General features: G+C 38.7%; 1 protein-coding gene across 3 annotated transcripts in view; it reads left to right on the top strand.

The window, feature by feature from the left end:
* The window catches only part of NSMCE2 (NSE2 (MMS21) homolog, SMC5-SMC6 complex SUMO ligase), a 130,811-nt gene that overhangs the window by 14,438 nt on the left and 96,419 nt on the right, over positions 1–19,954 (top strand). For all 3 annotated transcript variants that reach the window (XM_008934545.2, XM_018076861.1, XM_018076865.1), the window contains one exon: positions 10,332–10,438. In XM_008934545.2, the coding sequence (XP_008932793.2) occupies positions 10,332–10,438 (107 nt within the window). The remainder of the gene's footprint in view (positions 1–10,331; positions 10,439–19,954) is intronic.

The following is a 19,954-nucleotide window of genomic DNA, read 5'->3' as shown; positions in this document are numbered from 1 at the left end:
CAGCATGCAAGCAGCAGAATGAATGCCACATACCAGCAATTCATGCCAAAAAGGGGAGATCTGCCAATTCACAGAAGAGGTTTTATGCAAAGGAAGCCTGCTAGAGGCAGAAAGAAACGCTGGTTTTCATTATGCTTGCAGTTTGTGTAGAGTCTTTGCCTTTGCCTTGTCTGTGAAGGAGAATTACGTTGTAACTTGGTTTTTTTGTGTTGGGGTTTTGAGGGTTTTTTGGTCACTTTGAGGAATTATGGGCTCTGAAAGTCCTAGCTGTAGTATTGTGGCATGGTTAGCACTTGGAGTGGAATATCCATATGTGATTCATCTGAATTGGATGTTTTATGTGGGGAACATCACTTGACCTTTGCTTGCATGAGACACTGGTTTTCCAGACTCCCTTTTGTTTAACCTTGGTTGTGTTTTGTCTGTCAGCTCTAGTATCTACATTTTCAGCAAACAATTAACTTTGGAGATGATACTCATATCAATTTCCACTAACTTTCACATTTCTGATAATTATCAAATCAGTGTTTCTGAATTAAAAAAAACCAAATTTTCCTTTGTCAGCTCTATATTATGAATCTGATTTATCTGTGGTTTATTTCTTTATGTATGTGAACTACTGTGAGCCCTGTTGTGAAACACTTCATTGCTTTATTCAGTGGTTTAAATGTGGAGTTGCCTGCTGTCCAGATCTGTCTAAAAAGCTGCCTATAAAACTGGATTGTTTTTCCACCCCGAGCTGCTCAGCTGCAGTATAGCCAGTGCCCTGGGTAGTTAAGTGAGAGAGCAGTGGTGCCCTGTCTGGAGCTACTGATCACCTTCTCTGAATTCTGAAGTCAGTAATGCCAAGGGTTGCAGAAGCAGAAATATAGACTGGGAGACTATAGTGGGTTCAGAGAAAAAAAAAAATGTTTGTAAGTATGTAATCAAAATACTGGGCATTTAAAACCCAGATATTTTCTGGCATTCCACCCCCTCATCTGTTTCATTTTGGGTCAGTAATGTTAACATTTGAGTGCTTGATGAGTGTTCATTTGTGTCTGTGTGAAGCTGTTGCAGTTGGTTGTGGAAACTTATTTTGGATTCTCTTGGGGTTTTTTTGTGTGTGTTAATGTAACTATGACCTCTGAACTGAGCTGAAATAAGACAGTGATGGATTGCCTTGATGTGAGGGTATTGTCTTAGTCTTACCTTCCTGTTTGATACATGTTCTACTGCTTTAACATTTACTGAAACATCACTTGATTAGATAATCTCTGATGAGGGTTTGTTAGCTCTGAGCTAGACTGCCTCCAGTTCTGGAGAGAGAAGTAAATGTTTCTGAGAATTGTGAAGGTCTTGAGTGAAAAGGGTTTGTTTTCCTATCTTTACTGATTTTTTTGTTTCTGAAAAGTCTTTCCATCCCATTTCCCCAAATGAAGGAAATTCTACGTAATTACTGTATTTAGTTTAATGAAAGTAAACTTTGAACGAACTTCTCTGAGAAATATAATAGATTAATTAGCACAAGCAAAGTTTTTCTTGTGAAAAACCTAATTGGTACCGTTTACTGCTGGCTAATAACAATCATGCCTTTTATTAGAGACAGAGTTGCACTTCACACTAAAATATTTGTTTTTCACCTGTCAGTGCAATTTAAAATATGAGAAGAATTGTTTTTTGGCAACAGAAAGCATTAATACAGTTGACTTGTAAACAAAAGTGCATGGATTATCTCTGTAGAATTCATAATGTGCCAGCAGAGATTTTGTGTAAAACAGAAGAAATTGTGCTTAAAAAAAGATCTAACAAGTTAGAATTGAACTTGTTGGAATAATAATAAAAAAAAAATTACTTTGCTCACATTAATTTCCAGGGGGAACCATAGATATAAAGGAGTCTGTGAGCCTTTTATAGAATTGTAAAGACACATTAAAAGTCTTGAAATAAAATACTTAATGTGGAATATCAATTTTAAAAAGTGTTCAGAGGGATCAAAGAGTAGCAATTACGGCACCTTAACAAATATTTCACTGTTCCTTATGAGAGAAAATATTTCAAGGAAATTTTTGACCAAATTCTAATGTTACCATATCAAGTTCTGAGAGGAGAAAGTGGGTAGAAGGAGGACAGCACTCACCCCCTTATTTTTAAATATTTCCAACCCTCCTATCTCTTGTTTTAGGAAGGCAAGGTCAGCAGCAGCTCGGGGCTCCAAACCACGCTCTTTTGTGTGGTGCAGGCGTGCCTGTGCCTCCACAGGGAAGAAACTTTTTGTTAGTCATAGGAAAATCATTTCCCATTAAAATTATTAGTGAATGTTGTTTTCAGCCTTAATTTCATCATATGTTGAAATCCACTGAGAAGAGAGGGATATGTATGTGTGTGTGTGTATGTATGTATTATACATATATGTAAAATATATATATTTAGGAAAACATGGGGGAGGTTTGTTATTTATTTTATGAGAGATTGGTCAGATTTCTGGGTGAAGGTAACATATGCCTTGTGCTTACTCTGAAAATACAGGCGTGATTCCTGTATCTTTTTCTTGGCAGACAAGTTGACTTAGGAAAATTCACCCCCCCATCTCCACTCTGCTACAGTTTGCCACCCCCTCAATTGTACTGGTGCAACTATTTAAATATCTGCACTTCAGATTCCATTACTGTAATATCATGGTTTTGGGGTTCTGTATTTTGGTTTGGATTTGGAGGACAGATTGCTATTTTTAGCTTGAATTGTTTCATTAATCCAGTTTATGGTGTGACCCTATGAAAAATCATATTATTCTAGCTGATGGACAGCAGAGGAGGAACATAAGAGGAACAGCAAGGATGAGAGCCTGGGGAAATGACCTGTGAAACTTACTTTGTTGCAAAGAAAATGTACATGAACCTGAGCCTTGGTGTTTTCTTGCTGCTTGTCGTTTTGTTCTTCTTGGACTTATGGCTGTAGCTAGCGTTGAGGAATGCTGATTTACTCATGTGCTGAAGAGAGAACAGTAATTCTGGATGGATATCATAGTAATGCCAGGGAACTGGTGTAGAATTAGGAGAGTGGAGATCTTGAGTTGCTTCTCAAAACTGTTGCATCCTGTAAATGCTTTATCCTTCTTTCAGCGCTTCTGCTTACTAGTTACACTGTCTTTGTTAACTTTAAATTGGTCTTTCTGCAGAATTAAGTAGGTGTTGATTGGTAAAATAAAGATTAACCTCACAATGACCTTGGAATTTAGTAAGGAGAAAAGAGGTGCTGTTCAAGTGCTGGTCTCTTTGTCTGAATGGAGGGAAATAGTCTGGGAGTTGTATGGGCTTTAGTATTTAGTCAAACAAAAGCCCATTCTTGTTTGGGGAAATTGTACATACTACCTGTCTTCATGTCTTGGTGCTCTAAGTGCCATCAAGTTACAGTAGCAAAAAATATGTAGACACACAAAGACTATTTTTCTCTTTCTGTTTTGTAGCAAAGTCTGTTTACTTCTATGAGAGATTAGTTGATGTCTTTGTATTATTTATGTGCCTCAGCCTAAATTAAACAATCTCTATTTGTGTTGAATAATATTTACTTCGGATTTTATACAGCAAAGCACGTCAGCACATATCAGAGCTAAATCAAACTCTTATGTGAGAACCTGTTTATTTCATTAGCTCAGTATATTGTCAGTTGGTGTTCAGAGGCATTGCCATGCTTTACATTGCAGTCTGTTTGGGTACTGTGGCAGAAATATCTGGTAAGATAGATCTTTGTTACTGCTCTCAAGTCTGAGCTGGGATCATTATGACTTTTTAGCCTTCCCCTGGTAGGCTTGGGGAAAAAAGTACTGTAAGGAAGTTGCTTTCAAAAGCACTGTTGGCCTAGTTCAGCTGGCAATGGAGTTTAAGGGAGTTTCATGTTGAGCAAAAGTTTCATGATTATTATAGAATAATATAGTTATTTTCAAAAGTGGTTAGTGATTCTGGGTGCCTCAGTTTCTCTGTGCCCACTCTGAGATGACTCTCTTCAGAATGTGTGCAACACCCACTCAATTGAAATGCTGACCCCCTGAGACGTTTCAAACTGGGCATTCAGCAACTGAGATATTTCAAGGTGGGTGTTCAGACCCTGTGTGGTCTGTTTCTTTGAAATTCTCACTCTCTACAATATAAAGTACTTGGGTTTCATTTCCATGGGATTCACAGGAGCCTCCTGGGCCACTGACCCTCGACTCTTTCCATTTCAGATTGTCATAGCCTACAGGGAAATGGTTTGTAATACAAGACAAGGGAGTTTTCATCAGGTGTAGTCTGTAATCTACCAGACACTGTTGGCTCATTTTACTTTAAAATAAAAAATAAGCAGAGAGAAATGGATAATTGAAGATTTTTTTCCTGTTACTTGCTGAATAAAACAAATGTTTAAATCCAGACTGAAAAGTACAGCCTTTTCCTTTCCAAATAAAACCTCAGAAGACTTTACTCAGGTACAGGAAAATGCTTGACTTAAATCCAAGTATTGCAGTTTGATTTGCAGTTTCTTACAGAACCCAAATAGAAAATAAGATGAAACTTTAAAAACCATTCACAGGCAATAGTTCTGGTGCAATCTGTGTCCTGTGCTGGTCTTTCCTTTACAAGTTCTGCCTCACACACTCTTGTCACTTCTTCTACTCAGATTTTTTTCTTTGATAGAATACCAGAAACTCATATTCAACTTCCTTCTTTGCTTGAGAGGACTCGAACTCACTTTTAACCATCTTCCAGAAGAGTAGTTTAGAGATGAAGTTGTTGGATATTGAGGAATGTTATAGAAACCCAGACTGGCTGAGGTTGGAAGGGACCTCTAGAGGTTGTTTTGTCCAACCCCCCTGTGCAAGCAGGGCCACCCACCTGGTGTAGGTTTCTCTTTCTGTCATTCATGACATTTCATCTTGTGAGACATACTTGCCTTTCAGTGGAGTCTTGGTATCTAGGTGAAGGTGAATGATCTGTAAAACCATTCTTGCATGCTCTGTCTCTAGCTCTGTGTATATGAAAGCTTTCTATGCAGCAGAATGGCTTCATTAGGAAATGTGGAGAAATACAGCTTCAAATACTCTATGACCCAGTTAAGGCATTTCCTGAGAAGCTGGAGGTTTCATTAGGCCTAGCTAATGAACTGCCTGTTACATGGAGGGAAATTTTGCAATTACTGCCTCAAATTCCCCTTTACTCCACCAGTTGCCATTCCCTGTATGGTTGTTGGCCCTCTAATCAGTAATAATTTTTCTTCTCTTATGAACTGCAATGGTTAGTTCCCTTTCCAGAGGGCTCCACAGATATTTTTTGGACATTCTACTTTCAACCATTTCTTTGTGTGAGGATACCTGCTCTCAGGAGATGAAATGGGTGTTCTCCAGTCTTTTGCTGTTTCTTTGTATGGTTTCTAATTTCTTTTAGTTTAGAATTTTCTGTATTAGCTTTCTGCTGTTTTTGCAGCCTGATACGTTACATATGTTAAGTATGTCACATAGGTTAAATATGTTATAGGTCAGGGAGATGAGATTTTGAAAGAAATTTTCTTCCGTGAGAGTTTTCTGAGAAGCTGTCCATGTATCTGCAGGAGAAAAAGCAAAGATGTACCCTCAGTGCTGCAGAAGCAATCTCCTGTTTAGGTTCTTCCTGGTCTATGTAGCCTGGAGTACCACGTCAGGTTCATGCCTATGTAGACAGGGGAGGGAAATAAGACAGTGGTCTCCTACACAGGTTTGTATCCTCTCACTACTGAGCATCCAGACATTAGAGGGACATCCTGCTACTGTCTTCTCCAAGAATGTTGTGAATCTATTCTTAAAGAGTGTGGGTTGGTTGAAAGTTTTTTTCAAGATCCAATTTGAATTATCAACAGTTTTGAGTAGACCAAAACTGGCAATGCAGAGTGGAGTCATAACACTTTTTTGGTTTTCAAAATGAAGGAAAAATGACAGCAAAAATGCTTAGCTGTATCCTGAATTGAGAATGTATGTTCTCCACCAGAAGATGGAACAATCAAGTGGGGAGCTTGTATTCATCTGCTGTCAGCAGAAACTTGAAACCTGCTGGCAAAGTGTGTATTTTATCTGCTGCTGGTGCATACGAAGACAAAGGCCTACTACCGCTGTTGCTAATGGCTCAAGTGACTGATGTTTTTGTTTTAAATGTTTTAAAAGTCTGAAATCTACAGTCAAAATTTGGGGGCAAATGGTATACCATTAGTCTTTTGCCTCAAAAGGTGGGAAAAACAGCGTTAGGCCTTGAATTTCAAAGCAAACTAATATGTAGTGCAAGAAGTAGAACTGACATGTCCTGTTTTCTTTAAATTGAAAGTTTGACTTTTGTTAGACAATACTATAAATGTATGACAGTATGTGTGTATTTATGTTAATCCACGTTTTCTGTGCTTAAGCATTTATTTTAAGTACTGTTATACTTCCAAGTTTAGAACCTTTCTGTAATTTCATGGTATTCCAGAATATTTTGTGTTTAAGATAGTCTGTGGTGGAAGTGAATGCTTATTTGGATTGCTGTGCACTGGCTGCAGGGCACCTGTAATACCCTAAATAAGCAAATACTGATTTGCACAGAAAGAGGTAGTTGTGAAAAATCTTTAGAAATTTTGCAAACTTGTGGATGTATACAGGGAGCTAAAGTAAATATGAACTCAGATATGAGAAGGAAATGCAAGTTTTTTGGATAGATTTTAGATTAGTGTTACTATAGGAAGTATTAAATCAGTGCTGACTTGACTCTATCCTGTTATTATAACTTCTGTTTTAACACTGTGGGTTCATGATACATAACTCAGCCCTGATTGATTATGGTTTAAATCAGCAGTAAGGCACCTCAACGTGATCAGTTTGGTCTCTTTAGAAACAAGAAATTGAACTCTTGGTTGTCACTTTATGTAACTTTGTTCTTTAATATGTAGGGAGACTTTTCAGAATAATATCCCTGTTTCCATTATAATAAGAGATCATAAAATCATGCAAGCTGGAATTTATAACATGAACTCTGGATATTCATCCAGATAATTTTAACATGATGCACATGGGCCTTTGAAAATGAAATTATGGCCTTGGACTGGCCTTTCTGTGAGTAAAAAATGTAATATTGCAAAATGTATAATCTCTGAGTGGTGAGGGTAATGACTTGTGAAGAAATGCTTACTAAACTCAACATATTTAGTGTAGATAACAAGGAGACAACTACAATATGCAACTTTGATGGTATTTTGTGGCAGTAGCTAAAAGCATATGCAGATAGTTTGGAATGCATTCCTTAGATATGAATTAGAAATAAGCTTAGGATAAATTTTGATTAGATAACAGAAAGGCACTGGTACAGCACTTGCACTTGCAAAGTATTTGATTTTGGTGTTAAGCTGGGTTGTTGGCCTGCAGAGTGCACGGTTTGATTACTTTGGAGAGTAAGCTGGCTTTGTAGCTGGAGTCTGGCTGGAGGGTATTCACCAGTCAGCGTGCCCACTGTCTGCTGGAAGAGAGTCAGTGCCTTGAATCTTTTTACTGTGAATCTCCACTGGTGTCCTCACAACTGAAATAAAAGCAGCAGCAGGGCTTGAAGAATGGATAACAGACAATGCCTTTTGAATTGTTCAAAGCCCTGATGTAATTATTAAATTTTGATTCTTTTTGATACTATAGTGGTGTTAAAACTAAGGGGTTGGTGAGATTTGTGAGAATGAGTTGTGTAATGGTGGTGAGGAGAAGCAAGTCTTTTTTTTTTTCTAATTTCTCGTTCCCTAATAAGATCAGGTCAAATGGTGTGTTCTGATTAGTTTATGTGTAAAGAAACATTGAAGGTGTTGGGATCCCTGCTTTGGTGAGCTGTAAAACTTTACATTCCCATAGAGTCACTCACAGCTTCTCATCATGTGCAGCCAAGCTCTGCCTTGCATCTGCTCCTTACCAGGGAGGGGCAGAAGTGCTCTTAGCTCCTTAGAGGAAGGGAAAGCCGAGGAGCCTTGCACAGCAGGTTATTGCTGTGTGTAATGTGGAACAATAAAGGTTTTTAAAAGGCAAATAGAATAGCCTGTAAAGTAAGTTTTCTTTTAAATCTTGTTTAGGACATGGGGAGGTGAGTGGCTGGGAACAACATAGATTTCCTCTTAGCTCTCAGCGCCCTGGAGTATGGATTGGACTGCAGATAGAAAGTGGACTCTAGTTAATCTGTCAATGAGCAGAAATAGGGTATGAACAACCACTGACCTTTATAAAGTCCTTCAGCTCTATCTGTGGACAACCACTGACCTGTATGCAGTCCTTCGGATCTGTCTGTATGTCCATAGTGCCTCCAAGGGCCGGCTGTGGCCGTGTGTTAGTGACGTGTTCAGCAGTTTCCCAGTGTGTAGAACACACTTCCTGTGCATGAAAGAACAGCAGCAAGGAAAGAGCAGTGAATAGCACTGAGACTTAAAGCAAGCTGGTGGATGGGTGGAACGGTCAGTGCATGAAGAATGTGGGGCAGGATGTAGTTAATATCCCTCTTGCTTGAGCTGTGTTCCACCACTTTGAGCTTTATTTTAATGCATCTCTCAACTTGCATGCAATATTACTATTCTTTACCTAAAGCTTTCTTTAACTGTTAGGAAAGACAGCATTAATACAGCTCTCTTGGTATTTAATAATGCACTTCTCTTCCCCTAAAAAAAAATAAAAAATATTTAGGTCACTGTAGTTTCTTTATGTTGTGGATATGATTCATTTTGGCCATGGGAGGAGAATGACAGTTACTTGCTACACAAACCTTTCCTGTGATTCATGGAGTGCCATTTGTGTCAGCCTTGAAGGAGGCACTTCATATGCTTCCTTGCAGGAAGGAAAGAGTATGATCATAGTTACCAGATAGGATATGGAAATTGGGTGGGAGGGAAGGGAAGGAGGAGAGGGAAATGCTGATTATTCAGAAGAAAGTTGCAGGAGTGCCAAGATTCTGTCTGCAGTATCCATTCATCTACTTAATGAAAAATGGATACATACCAAGCCTATATATAATTAAGGGAAATGTCACAACTGTAATTGCCATGTTCACAAAATAGAATGGCTTATTATGTAACTCTTTGTGTAAATATATCTTAGCACTTTTCCTCAGTCTCCTGGATCCATCAGTGGTATGAAACTTCTGTCCCTGAGTGATGTGTTTCAGATTTTGCTCTCAAGCTGATGGCCATATACAGTGCTTTGTGTTAGCTCTCTGCAGAGACAGATTTTTGTGCTCTAACATGATAGTATAGTTAGCAACTTGGGCAGTGTACTAGCTTGTCAGATCAGAAGACATTTTCCTTTCTTCACAATAAAAGTAATTTAAAAAGCTGTACCACGATTTTCTTCCTAAAAGTAACAGCACAGCTTGGCTACTTAACTGCTTGTAAAGAAGAATGCTCCATTAAATGGTAACCCCTAATGCTGCATGGCAGACTCTGGGGCTCTTTCATGGCATCCAGATGCTTCCAGCTGTTTTCTCTGTACCTGGAAGCTGCAGGGTAGGAATAAATGGGAGTAGCAGAAGTGGAAACTTAGGTTTCCTAAGTTCCTAATTTCCCGCATGGGTTAGGGGCTTGTGGCTGGCTGTCCTCCTGCAGCTGGCAGGATTTGGTGTAGTGCATGTGGCTGTGTCAGGAGATAGAACTGTGGCTGCTCAGCCATGTAGCATCTACAAAGGGTCCTTATCCAGCTAAGCAGATGCACAGCAATGTTAGAATGGGAAAGCAGAGGTGTAGTTAGAGATGAAAGGAGTGAAATTAGGAGGAAAGAAGAAGAGAATAAAAGTGGATGTGAATTACTAATCGCATGTATTAATTGATTTTCCCAGGCAATTAGAATTTTACACTTGAATCACGAATGCTATTCAGTCCTCCAATATTTCCTGTGTTATAAAACACTGGCTCTGTTTTGATTTTCCAGTAGCTGTGTTTATTGGGGATAAGGGGTCTAATTATAGCTTGAACTATACTGTACTGAGAGGGCATTTAAGTTTCTTCTGACTATTTCTGAGGCAATGTGATGAGTCATGAAATATAACTTTTGCAGAAAATATCCTGATTGCCTAATGACTAGGTGTTGGTAGATGAAATTACACACACTCTCTCTTGTTCACATGAAACCAGGGAAGTGTCTTTCTGAGTAAGCTGTTTGTTGGAGTTACCCAAGAAATGTAAAAGATTACAGTTGCAAAATAGGAAAAAAAGTATATGTTTGAGGAGCTTGAAAACACCTGCTGGTACACATATGCTTTAAACATTCACAGTATCAATATTGTAAATAAAATACTTGCAAAGAAGAAATACTGCCTGAATATAATCGAACTGATCATCCATGTTCAAAATGTTTTATTTTGCAGATGATGAAGAGGATGTTAACAGTATGGAAAAAGTCATGTTAGAATTTGCTGCAATGGACAGATCTCTTAATAATTATATAAGAGCATTTGAGGAAACAGTAAATCAGGTAAACTGCCTTTTCTAATAATGTTATGAAAACATATCATTATTTAAATATTTTTAATAGACACAAATGTTGCATTAAAGCAACACATGGTTGTAGAGATAAATCTTTGGCAGGTATAAAATACTAAAGTTGCTGGTACAACTACGTATTTTTTTTCCCAGTGTGATAGAGTTTCTAATTCCTCCCCTTGAAACTCAAACCAGTGGAAATAAGGGAGGAGTAGTGCTTCGGGAATGACTGAGGACACCGTAGTTAAGACAACTTAGTCTTGGGTGACACCTGCCTTGTGTATTGTGGAAGATGGAAGTGCAGGTGGATGAGGCAGCTGATTTTGGGAACAAACACCTGACTGTGGCAGTAGGGAACCAATGTTTTAAAGCCTGCCTGCTACCTGACTATGCTGGTGCTTATAAAGGGTGAGCTTGTTAATTGCCCGCTCAATTAGCCAGGGGCTCGCTCTGTGCTTGGTCTCAGGACGGACAAACCCCCGGCGCGGCCGTGCCGGCAGCGACCGCCAGGGGGCACCGCGGCCGCGGGTTTCCCTTCCCTTCCCATCCCATCCCTTCCCTTCCCTTCCCATTCCATCCCATCCCTTCCCTTCCCATCCCATCCCTTCCCTTCCCATCCCATCCCTTCCCTTCCCATCCCATCCCGGCCGGGAGCAGGCAAGGGATCCACAGCAGAGCCAGGGAGGAAAGAGGCAGTCCCAGGGCAGGCTGGACTTAGTCCCTTCATTTTCAGGCCACGTAATGCCTGGAGAACTCAACTTCCTAAGCAACCTATTCTAGTGTGTGTCTGCAAATTGACTTCTTGGTTTTGTATGAATTTCTCTAGAAAAGGCAAAAGTGCATCCCTGATTTCCCTTCAAAATGGAAAATCTCTGTTTCAAAACTTGAAGATGGTGGAGCTTTTCAATTAAATCTGCCCTGCTGTTATCTTGCTATTGCTTTTTGCTCTTTTAGAAGCAATAACAGGAAAGCAAAACAATACATTTTCCACTATTTCTATTCTGAGATGCCTTTTCTTTTGTAGAAAGGTTTTCCTTTAATATTTCTTTTTAAATCATCCTAAGTCAGATGCTTGACTGAAAAATCTTCTTTCAAAAAATTAAATATACATATTTAAAAGGAGTTGAAAACTATGTCCACATCAGCAGGTGTTGGACAGCAGTAAATACAGGCACTGTATGCAGTCTTTAAATATACAGTTCATCTCAGATCTCATCATAATTGCAGACCTCCTAGTTTATGTTGGATGGTTCAGGACTTTTTCCTTTTATTTGGAATATTCATGATTTTTAAAGCTTTCCTAGTAAATCATAGCATAGTTCTCATCATTAGAGATTAATGGTGTATATCCAGACTTGAGTGAAACATAGCTGGTTTATATTTTGATTTTAAGCTATTAATTAATGATGTGTTACTGTTATGATAGGAATTTCAAGTAATTTTCAACAACGACTTTTTGTCTTTTTTCATTACTTCCATCTATTAGCAAAACACTTTTATTTCATCTTCAGGAATATAAAGAGTAAGCCTGTGCCTTCACCAACAAAGCACCCAAATCCTGTTTACTTCAGATGCATTCACTCATGATCTTTTAAGTTAAGCAGAGGTTTAACTGCTTGACTGAAGTGAAGATACTTTTGTGGGTTTTTAGGTAGGGCAGTGATACATTTGTGATTTTTAGGATTGAATTCAGCAGCATCTTTGTGTGCATATCCATGCTGGTGTGCAAAAAATAAAGTCCTGGAAAGGTTGGTTTGCATTTTTCCCCCTTTTTCCCTAGTGGAACTCATTTGTGTTGCTAAAACGAACTCGTTCACTGTTCTTTCAGTCCTAAGGTTTTAAAAATGCTGCTCCAAGATATTTAACATGTTCTAGCGTCTACATGGATTATAAATTTGGTAATGGCTAATCTCTTAGCCTCTAGCCACACTTCTGTCTCTGCTTCCTGCCTCACTCTAGGGAGTTTTCTCTACTTTCCTCTGCCAGCATCCTGAACCTTTCTGAGTATGAGAAGGAAATGTATATAACTGCTGCAGTAGAACAGAGTTACAGTCTGTTCTCTGAAAAATAACTGCTCATGCTTTATTTTGGCGGCTAGCTGCATGCCATGCCTCTGGAACCACACTGCCTATCTCCAGTTACCTGTCAGAGACAGTTTAAAATCTGCTTCTGGGAAACAGATACTGTTGCTGAATTTAGGGCTGCACCTGGAAATAGCTGTAGAAAGACTTGAGTTTAAAATAGCCTCCACTGGCTTGCTCCCTGGTTCCATCTGAATTCCTTACCTGAGGGCTTTCTCTGGGGAGTTGCATCAGGTCATTAATTTTCACAAGAGACTGTTCTTCATACACAGTATTAACAGGATTTGTCTCCAGCTGCAAAACACTTTTTATCTGATTATTTTGTAAGTTTGTATGTTGACAATTTTTCTGGTCAGTAGTTTCTTCACACAGCAGTGAATCTGAAAGCATATTATACTCTGTGTTTCACCTTCTAACCACCTGTTTGTAGTGAAATGTCCAACTGGAATTTAGCAAGATAAGGAGACAGCAACAGTCAAAATTCCTAATTTATTATTTTATTATATGTACCTTTAAATGGCATTGACAAATACATTGTACAACCAAAGTATGTCATGTAAATAGCTAGAAACTAGCATGAGATATAGTCACATGTTTTCTCAAAGCCAGTTTTTTTGTTGATTTCGGGTGCAGTAGGTGGAATGCAGAAGGTGAGACATACCAGCATCCTCTTCTGGTTGAATCAGCAGCCTGTTGAGCAAGAAATGAGCACTTGAGTCACAGTGTTTCCAACAATAGGCTGTGGGAAATCCTTTTTCTGTGGAAACTCCCTGTGCCACTGGATTTTCTTGTACCTGTGTAATGACTGGACTTCTGCTGCTGCTTCTTTTTTCATTTTTAATGGGTATTTTTAAAATAAATTAACCAATATTCAGGTCCTTACCATGCAAACTGCAGACAGCACTCTTGCTTTTAGTGTAACAACAAAAGACTGATGGAGCTACAGTGTCTCTTGCAGACTTTATAGTCCTGAGGTGTAGACAAATGATTGGGACCCAGGCTGACAGGCAGTGCAAGTGTTCCCTGCTGTAAAGAGCTCTCAAGTGGCCAGAATGCCAGCATATTGTGTTGTCCCAAATATGGATTCTTTCACCCAGTGTGCAGGAACATGATGCACACACAGAGTTGAGATACTTTATTTTGTACCTGTGGAGAGATAGGTGCTGGGTGCTGAATTCATGAAGGTAGCCCACCTTGAGTGGGCTCATTTTTATACACTTTGAGCAGTAAAAAAATGGCATTTCCCATATATGTAACAACCTAAATCTGTAGTCTTTGGCTTTGCATTCTCTCATCTCCACGTAAAGATACAGTGCACACTAGTTTTACCGTGCATGCTCTGTGAGGAAGGGCTTATGTGAGGAAGAGGAAGTTGTTCTTGGCTCTGTAGTTTGATTTATTGTGTCCTCCTGTTCTTGCTTCTTGAGTCATGGCTCTTGATTCCTGCAGTTTGGCTGTTCCCTCATTTTTTATAAGTTCTTTTATTTTTCCTGTACTTCAGTGAATTTTTAACTTCTCCTAGTATTTCATTTCAACAGTTGTGCCTGTTCTCTCAGTCCCACTCTGCTCTCTGGATTAGCAGGGGTGTTGGTGGTGGACTCTGATCACTCGGCTTTTCAAGCATTTGGCTTCTTTGGGACTGTAAAAACTGGGGTAAATTTTCTGAAGTCCACAGGCTTCATCTGGGGACTTCATCTTTTATCTTCTGGAGATAAAATTAATTACAATGTATTGTAGATCAATCTAGAGAACAAGAGAGATGAAAATAACTTTCTAATGTTGTATTACTCCCACCCCTCTTCTCCTTCAGGGAAAGAGAACCTGGACTATTTTGTATTTTTGCAGGTGAGATCAAAGTGTTGAATGTAGTAGAGGCATCTCTGGTAAAGTTTACTTAGTGCTTCCTTTTGTAAGTTACTGCTTTGCCAAACATCACTTTGGCTTACTTGGAATTGTGTCTACCTTTTGCTAAGCCTGAACACTGCAAGGGAGGATAAAATCCAAACCTGAGTGAGGTGGAAGAAACACATAGGAGACGTATTTCAGGAAAAAATTAAGAACCATGTTAAGGGAGCACCGAGAGTGGGAAGAGGCAGACAAAAAAGTACAAGACATGGGCTTGGGAAGTCATGAGGTCATGTAGAAGGGGAAGAGACTGGTTGAAAGAGTGCTAGGAATGAGATAGTGTTGAGCTGAAGAAAAGATGAAGATATCAGAAGTTTCATCAGTGCTTGGGTTTTATCCCTATTTCTGCTACAGCCTTCCCACGTTGTTCTAGGTGAGTAATTTCTACCACCATCTCAGTGGCTGCCAACATCTTGGTTTTCTGACTGTCCTGCATGGAAACTGATTTGAGCAATTATAATTGGAATTTAAATCTAAGTTAATTAAAGTTTGAACACAGGAAATTAAACATGTTGTTTTTTAGGTTTTATCTGTAAAAATACATACAAATGATGTAAGTGTATGTCTTGAGAGGGTTTGAAGTCTGGATGTGTTGGTCATTCACACCTGTGTGACTTCATACCTTGTCAAGTGTTCAGTCTTCCTTTGGCAAAGATGAGGAGTGCACTATGTTCCTTTTACAAGGGTGGTTTTGTCTCTACAGGATATACAGGAACTACTCTTAGATTTGTTTTGTATTTTTGATAATAGTTCTCGTCAAACCAGTAGGTGCATTGGAATGGAATAGGAGGAGGTGTTTGTTCACTGTGTCAGTAATTTAGAGCAGATTACTTGGTATTGGGTCTGTTATCTTCGTGACCAAGTGTGTAGGTTTTAATCCTGCAGAGGAATAATTCCCTTCAGTGATACAGGTCATATTCATTCCAAGTGTGCAGCTTGTGAGTGATCTAAGGAGCAACTGCAGAAAAGTAAAAAAACCTGCTGTACAGTCCAGTCCATGGTCTATGTTTGACTTGCAAACTATTTAGCAGAATTCTAGTTTCTTCACTTAAAACTCATAATATCATGGTTTAGTTACTTGGATGGTCTTTCTCAATATCTTAAAAATGAAAGAGACTTAAAGATAAAATCTTTGTTACTCGTCTCTGCCAGCACAGCTGTATAGGCCGGGAGTGCTGTTGGAGGAGGTTCTGCCAATGTATTCAAGGTCTCTCTTTTGAGAAAGCAAACTAAACCATTGAAACACTTTCTGTAGTGGTAGCTCCACCTGCAGTGTGGGTTTTGAAGAAATAGCAAGGTCAAGGAGAGGATGCATTTCCAGCCAGCACCCATCCTTGGTGGCACAGCTCTGGCAGCAGAACTAATGCGATGACCAAGTCCAGGCTGTGTGGCAGGTGCCAGCAGTGTCATCAGTGACTGCCACTGCCTGCTAGAGACAGGCTGGGCTTCAAAATCAGATTGTCCTTTAGTTTTCTGTAGGGCTAAGTACCAGGAAGACTATGAATCCCAAGGGATTCATGTGTTTTTGCTGATTCAGGACTCTCTGCCAGTGACTGGCACTGTGATACCCATTACAGTGTTGTCAGTGTAACAGTTTTTAACATGAAACTTTCTAATTTCATGGAACAAACAGCCTTGTTTGGTGCTGATGTTTTCTTGATAAGCACTTAGCTCGTCTTTTTGTGCTTGCTACACTGTCACAACAGCATGTTTTAGGGCAAAATCCACTGATGACATCCATGTCTGCAACTGTGACCTTTACTGTTCCAGCTGAGCTCCAGCATTTCCTCTGACAGGTGCAGTGCATCAGTGTTTCCTGATTCTGAAATCTTGTCTGCTGACCGTGAAAATTTTGAGAGCTTCTTTTTATCAATAAAAGTCCTCTACTACATAGAAATGGCTCATGAAGATTTTTGTAAACTCTGCTACCAGGAATATGGGTTTAGTGGAATGGATATATCTCTTCTTGGGCTGGCAGGGAGAATAGAAGAGCTTTTGTAGTCTTTGACCGCATTTATTTTGACTATGATTGTAAAGCAGGTGATTCTATCTTGAAATTCACTTAGTGTGCTGAAGTGCACCATCAAAGGTAACAAGTCAATCCCCTGGTGAAAGACGTTGTACCTGTGCCAGTGTCTTCTCTCCCATCAAATAGTAAGAAGATTTCTGGAGAATTTGCTTCATCTTTACAATTTTTGTTAATAATGGGTGTCTCAGTGTTATTTTGATACCTTGAATGCTAATTGGAATTACTCTACTGCTTGTTTACTTGCTATCTACTAATGAAGCTACTTCAGACTGATAATTCATCTTACAGAATAAGCCAAATGTGGACATTGTGTCAAGCCCTTAAAATGGCTCAGGCAGAATAGTAGAGAAAAATATTATATGACTCTATAGTTATGCTTTTACATATATATATATAATGCCATAGGGCTTACTAAAACTTTTACAGGCAAACTTAATTCTGGCATTTACTAGCTATGGAGTTCTTTAACATTTTAAAGTTTCCTCAGTACAATTTCTTTGATATAATTTCTAATCAATAATGTATTGCTTGCTCTGTCCTACTGCCATCTCCAACCAGTAATTCAAAATATATTTCACTGTTGTGGGCATGTACTCTGCTTTTTGCAGGAACTGGGACAAGGATGCATTTCAACACATTTCTAATATTTACTTTATAATATTTACTTTTTTGTGTCTTTCTCTGTATGTGTCAGACTAAGCATTTGATGGAAGCCGCTTTTTTATTTTCCCAGAATTGGTGATCTATTTGTATAGTTTGCTACAATAATATGTTAGAGTCTAGATTTGATGAGCTGCAATTAAAATATTTTTTTAGTGAGTAGCATATAAAGAAGTAGGAGTAGTGTTTTATTTTATGTGGGTTATATAGCACATCCTCAGTTGTGTTTCTTGGATGTCTCCTAGCAAGTATAAAAATGTATCTTGCTTTTTGGAGACTAAACCCTGGAAACTCTTGCATACAAACATAGGTTTGTTTGACTTCACTGGGGTCACTTACATTGGTCAAGCTAAACATTTTCTTAAATATTTGCAGTGTCAACAGAGTAGTTGCTGAAATGGCCCTTGGCTTGTGTGGGTAGGAGTAGGGCAGCAGGGACCACAGCTAGTTAACAGTGAGGATTTGGGTGAAAAGAAGTGTTCTGGACCTAGGACCATGGCATGGAACTAGTGGTGGCAGGGATAGTATTAAGAACAAATGTGCCAAAGAAATCCTGAGAACCACATCGTAATTTGAAAACTCTTTTTGTTATGTTGGCAGCAGTGCTGCCCAGTAGGTAGCAAACTAGGCTGCAATTAATGAGGACTGGATACTAAGTTCAGGTGTACCCTCAGCTTGTGTGGTTCACCTTGACAAATTGTTTCCCTCCATGCCTTGGGCTATGGTCTTGTGTTCATTAATATCACTTTTGTGCAGTACCAAATCACCTGGTCGCACATTCTCAGCAAATAAGCCAGATCACATGTTCCTGTGTTTATTCTGGCTGTTTGCTGGCTGCAGAAGGACACACACTACCTGATGGAGCATAACTCTGTGCAAAATTAGAACTGGCAGAATGGGCTGCACTTAATCAGTGCATCATGCAGCTGTAGGTGGTTTTGATCTCATACGAGACACACTGAAACTGAATTTACTGTCTAGTCCAACCACGATCTCAGTCATGTGGACAGCATCCTGTACCTGTCTGTAAAGAGATTTATTTTTTTCCACTTGGAGATTTCAAACTGAAAAAAACTGAATTCAGCTTTTTAATTATTTTATTTTAAGGATTTAAGAATTGCAGTTGGCAGTCTGAACTGTTTCAGAAATTCCAGAAGGTCACAACAGAGTGCAACTGAAAGTGTCTGTGATTTGGATACCTACTTTTCTAGGCAATGTCTGCATTTCAGAGTCAATGTGAGTTAACTCTGTCTGGTTTAGCTTAGCCTAGAGAAAGAAGATAAAATTATGAACTGTAATAAAACTAGTAGGTGTTGAGGTAAAATAGACAGATAAAAAAGCCATCTTAATCTCAAATAATGAATTATTTCTTGGTTGATGAAATTTGTTATTGGAAACACTGGAGTTGTATTTCAGTTGCTCAGTAGTGAAAATAGTCTTTCAAATTAACCATCTCATCTAGAAAGATCCTGCTGACAGTTCAAGAATTTAAATTCTGGAGCCAGGGGGTGGAGAGTGAGTGCTAAATGCTGGATGATTCTCAGCAACAGGGCTTTTCACTTGAAATTAATTTCTCCTATTAATTGAACACACCCAAGTTGATCAGTGTCTTTGGGGAGGCAGTTTCTGGAATACCTTCCATAAAATATCTCCCTCCAAATGTTGAGTGTTGTTTTAATTACTGTAATTGTTTCCAGAAATTATATGTGTATGTTGGATATTTTAATATTCCTTCTATAAAATTTTAAATATTAGACCACTCATTTAAAAACATTTACTTTTTTGCCTAGTATGTTTTTAAACTGATCTTATAAATAAAAATACTCAGTGACATAGATTTTTCCTCTACAAAATTCTTAGCAGCTTTCTGATGAATTACAGATAAAATGTTGCTTGCAGCATTAACTAGATCACGCTTTTTTTGTAGCTGCTACTGCCATGAATTTGTTCTTGTTAAAGAATTTCAGTTAAGAAGGAGTTAGTAGAGGTTCTTGCTTTCATTCCTAGCTTCCTCATAAATTATTTTATTTGGAACTTTTTCTTGTTCAGCTGTTCTATACCAGGTGTAAGCAGGAGTGTGCGTGCAACATGTTGCATGTAGTTCAGAATGTACCAAAGTCTTGTGACTTCTTAGTATGGTTTCTTCTGAATGTCTTCACTTTTACAGAACTGTGTATTTAAGGTCTTTGTTAACATGAAAAGAACTGAGTGTTTGTGGAGCATTTCTCTGCTTTATTTTTCGATGTTGGGAGTTAAAAGCAACTTTTAGACATTTTTTTCATTAAATAATGAGTTTCTCGTGATTTTTAACGCATGCACTCAACCTGTGTTGCAAGTGTTGAGTTGTTTTTCTTTCTTGCCTTTTTACTTTGCTCCTGTTGATGGGAGGCAGTGCTTTGATTTAAAAGCAGCAGCATGACTTCTTTGTGTCTGTGCTGCTGTATGTAACTATGCCTATTCTAATGCCTGTTAAAATTTTAAAAAAATCTGCCCAGTAGTATGTATGCATTTTATTATCTTTCCAACTTGAGGAAGAGGTTTCAAAAAATACCTCAATCCTGCCAGAAATCAATACCAGATGTCATAGTATCTCCCAAATATGGCCCCATTGTTGATAACCTACTGTGAGTTACAAACACTGTGCTTGATAATAAGGATTGGCAAGTTGAAGTAAGTTCTGGGCTCTCATCTTATTTAACTGAGCTAAGTGCATAGCCTGAGCAAGCTGATTTAACCAGGTGAAGTATTTCTTTTATCCTTAGACTTGTGTGTTAACACAGACGATGAATGAAAAATACTATAAAAAACTTAAGAAAATGTGTACATCAGATGC

Source organism: Manacus vitellinus, unplaced genomic scaffold, assembly GCF_001715985.3.
Source record: "Manacus vitellinus isolate BGI_N305 unplaced genomic scaffold, ASM171598v3 scaffold_1_pilon, whole genome shotgun sequence".
Taxonomy (NCBI): Eukaryota; Metazoa; Chordata; class Aves; order Passeriformes; family Pipridae; genus Manacus; species Manacus vitellinus.
The sequence above is the reverse complement of the archived record's forward strand: the minus strand, read 5'-3'. Positions and strand labels throughout refer to the sequence as shown.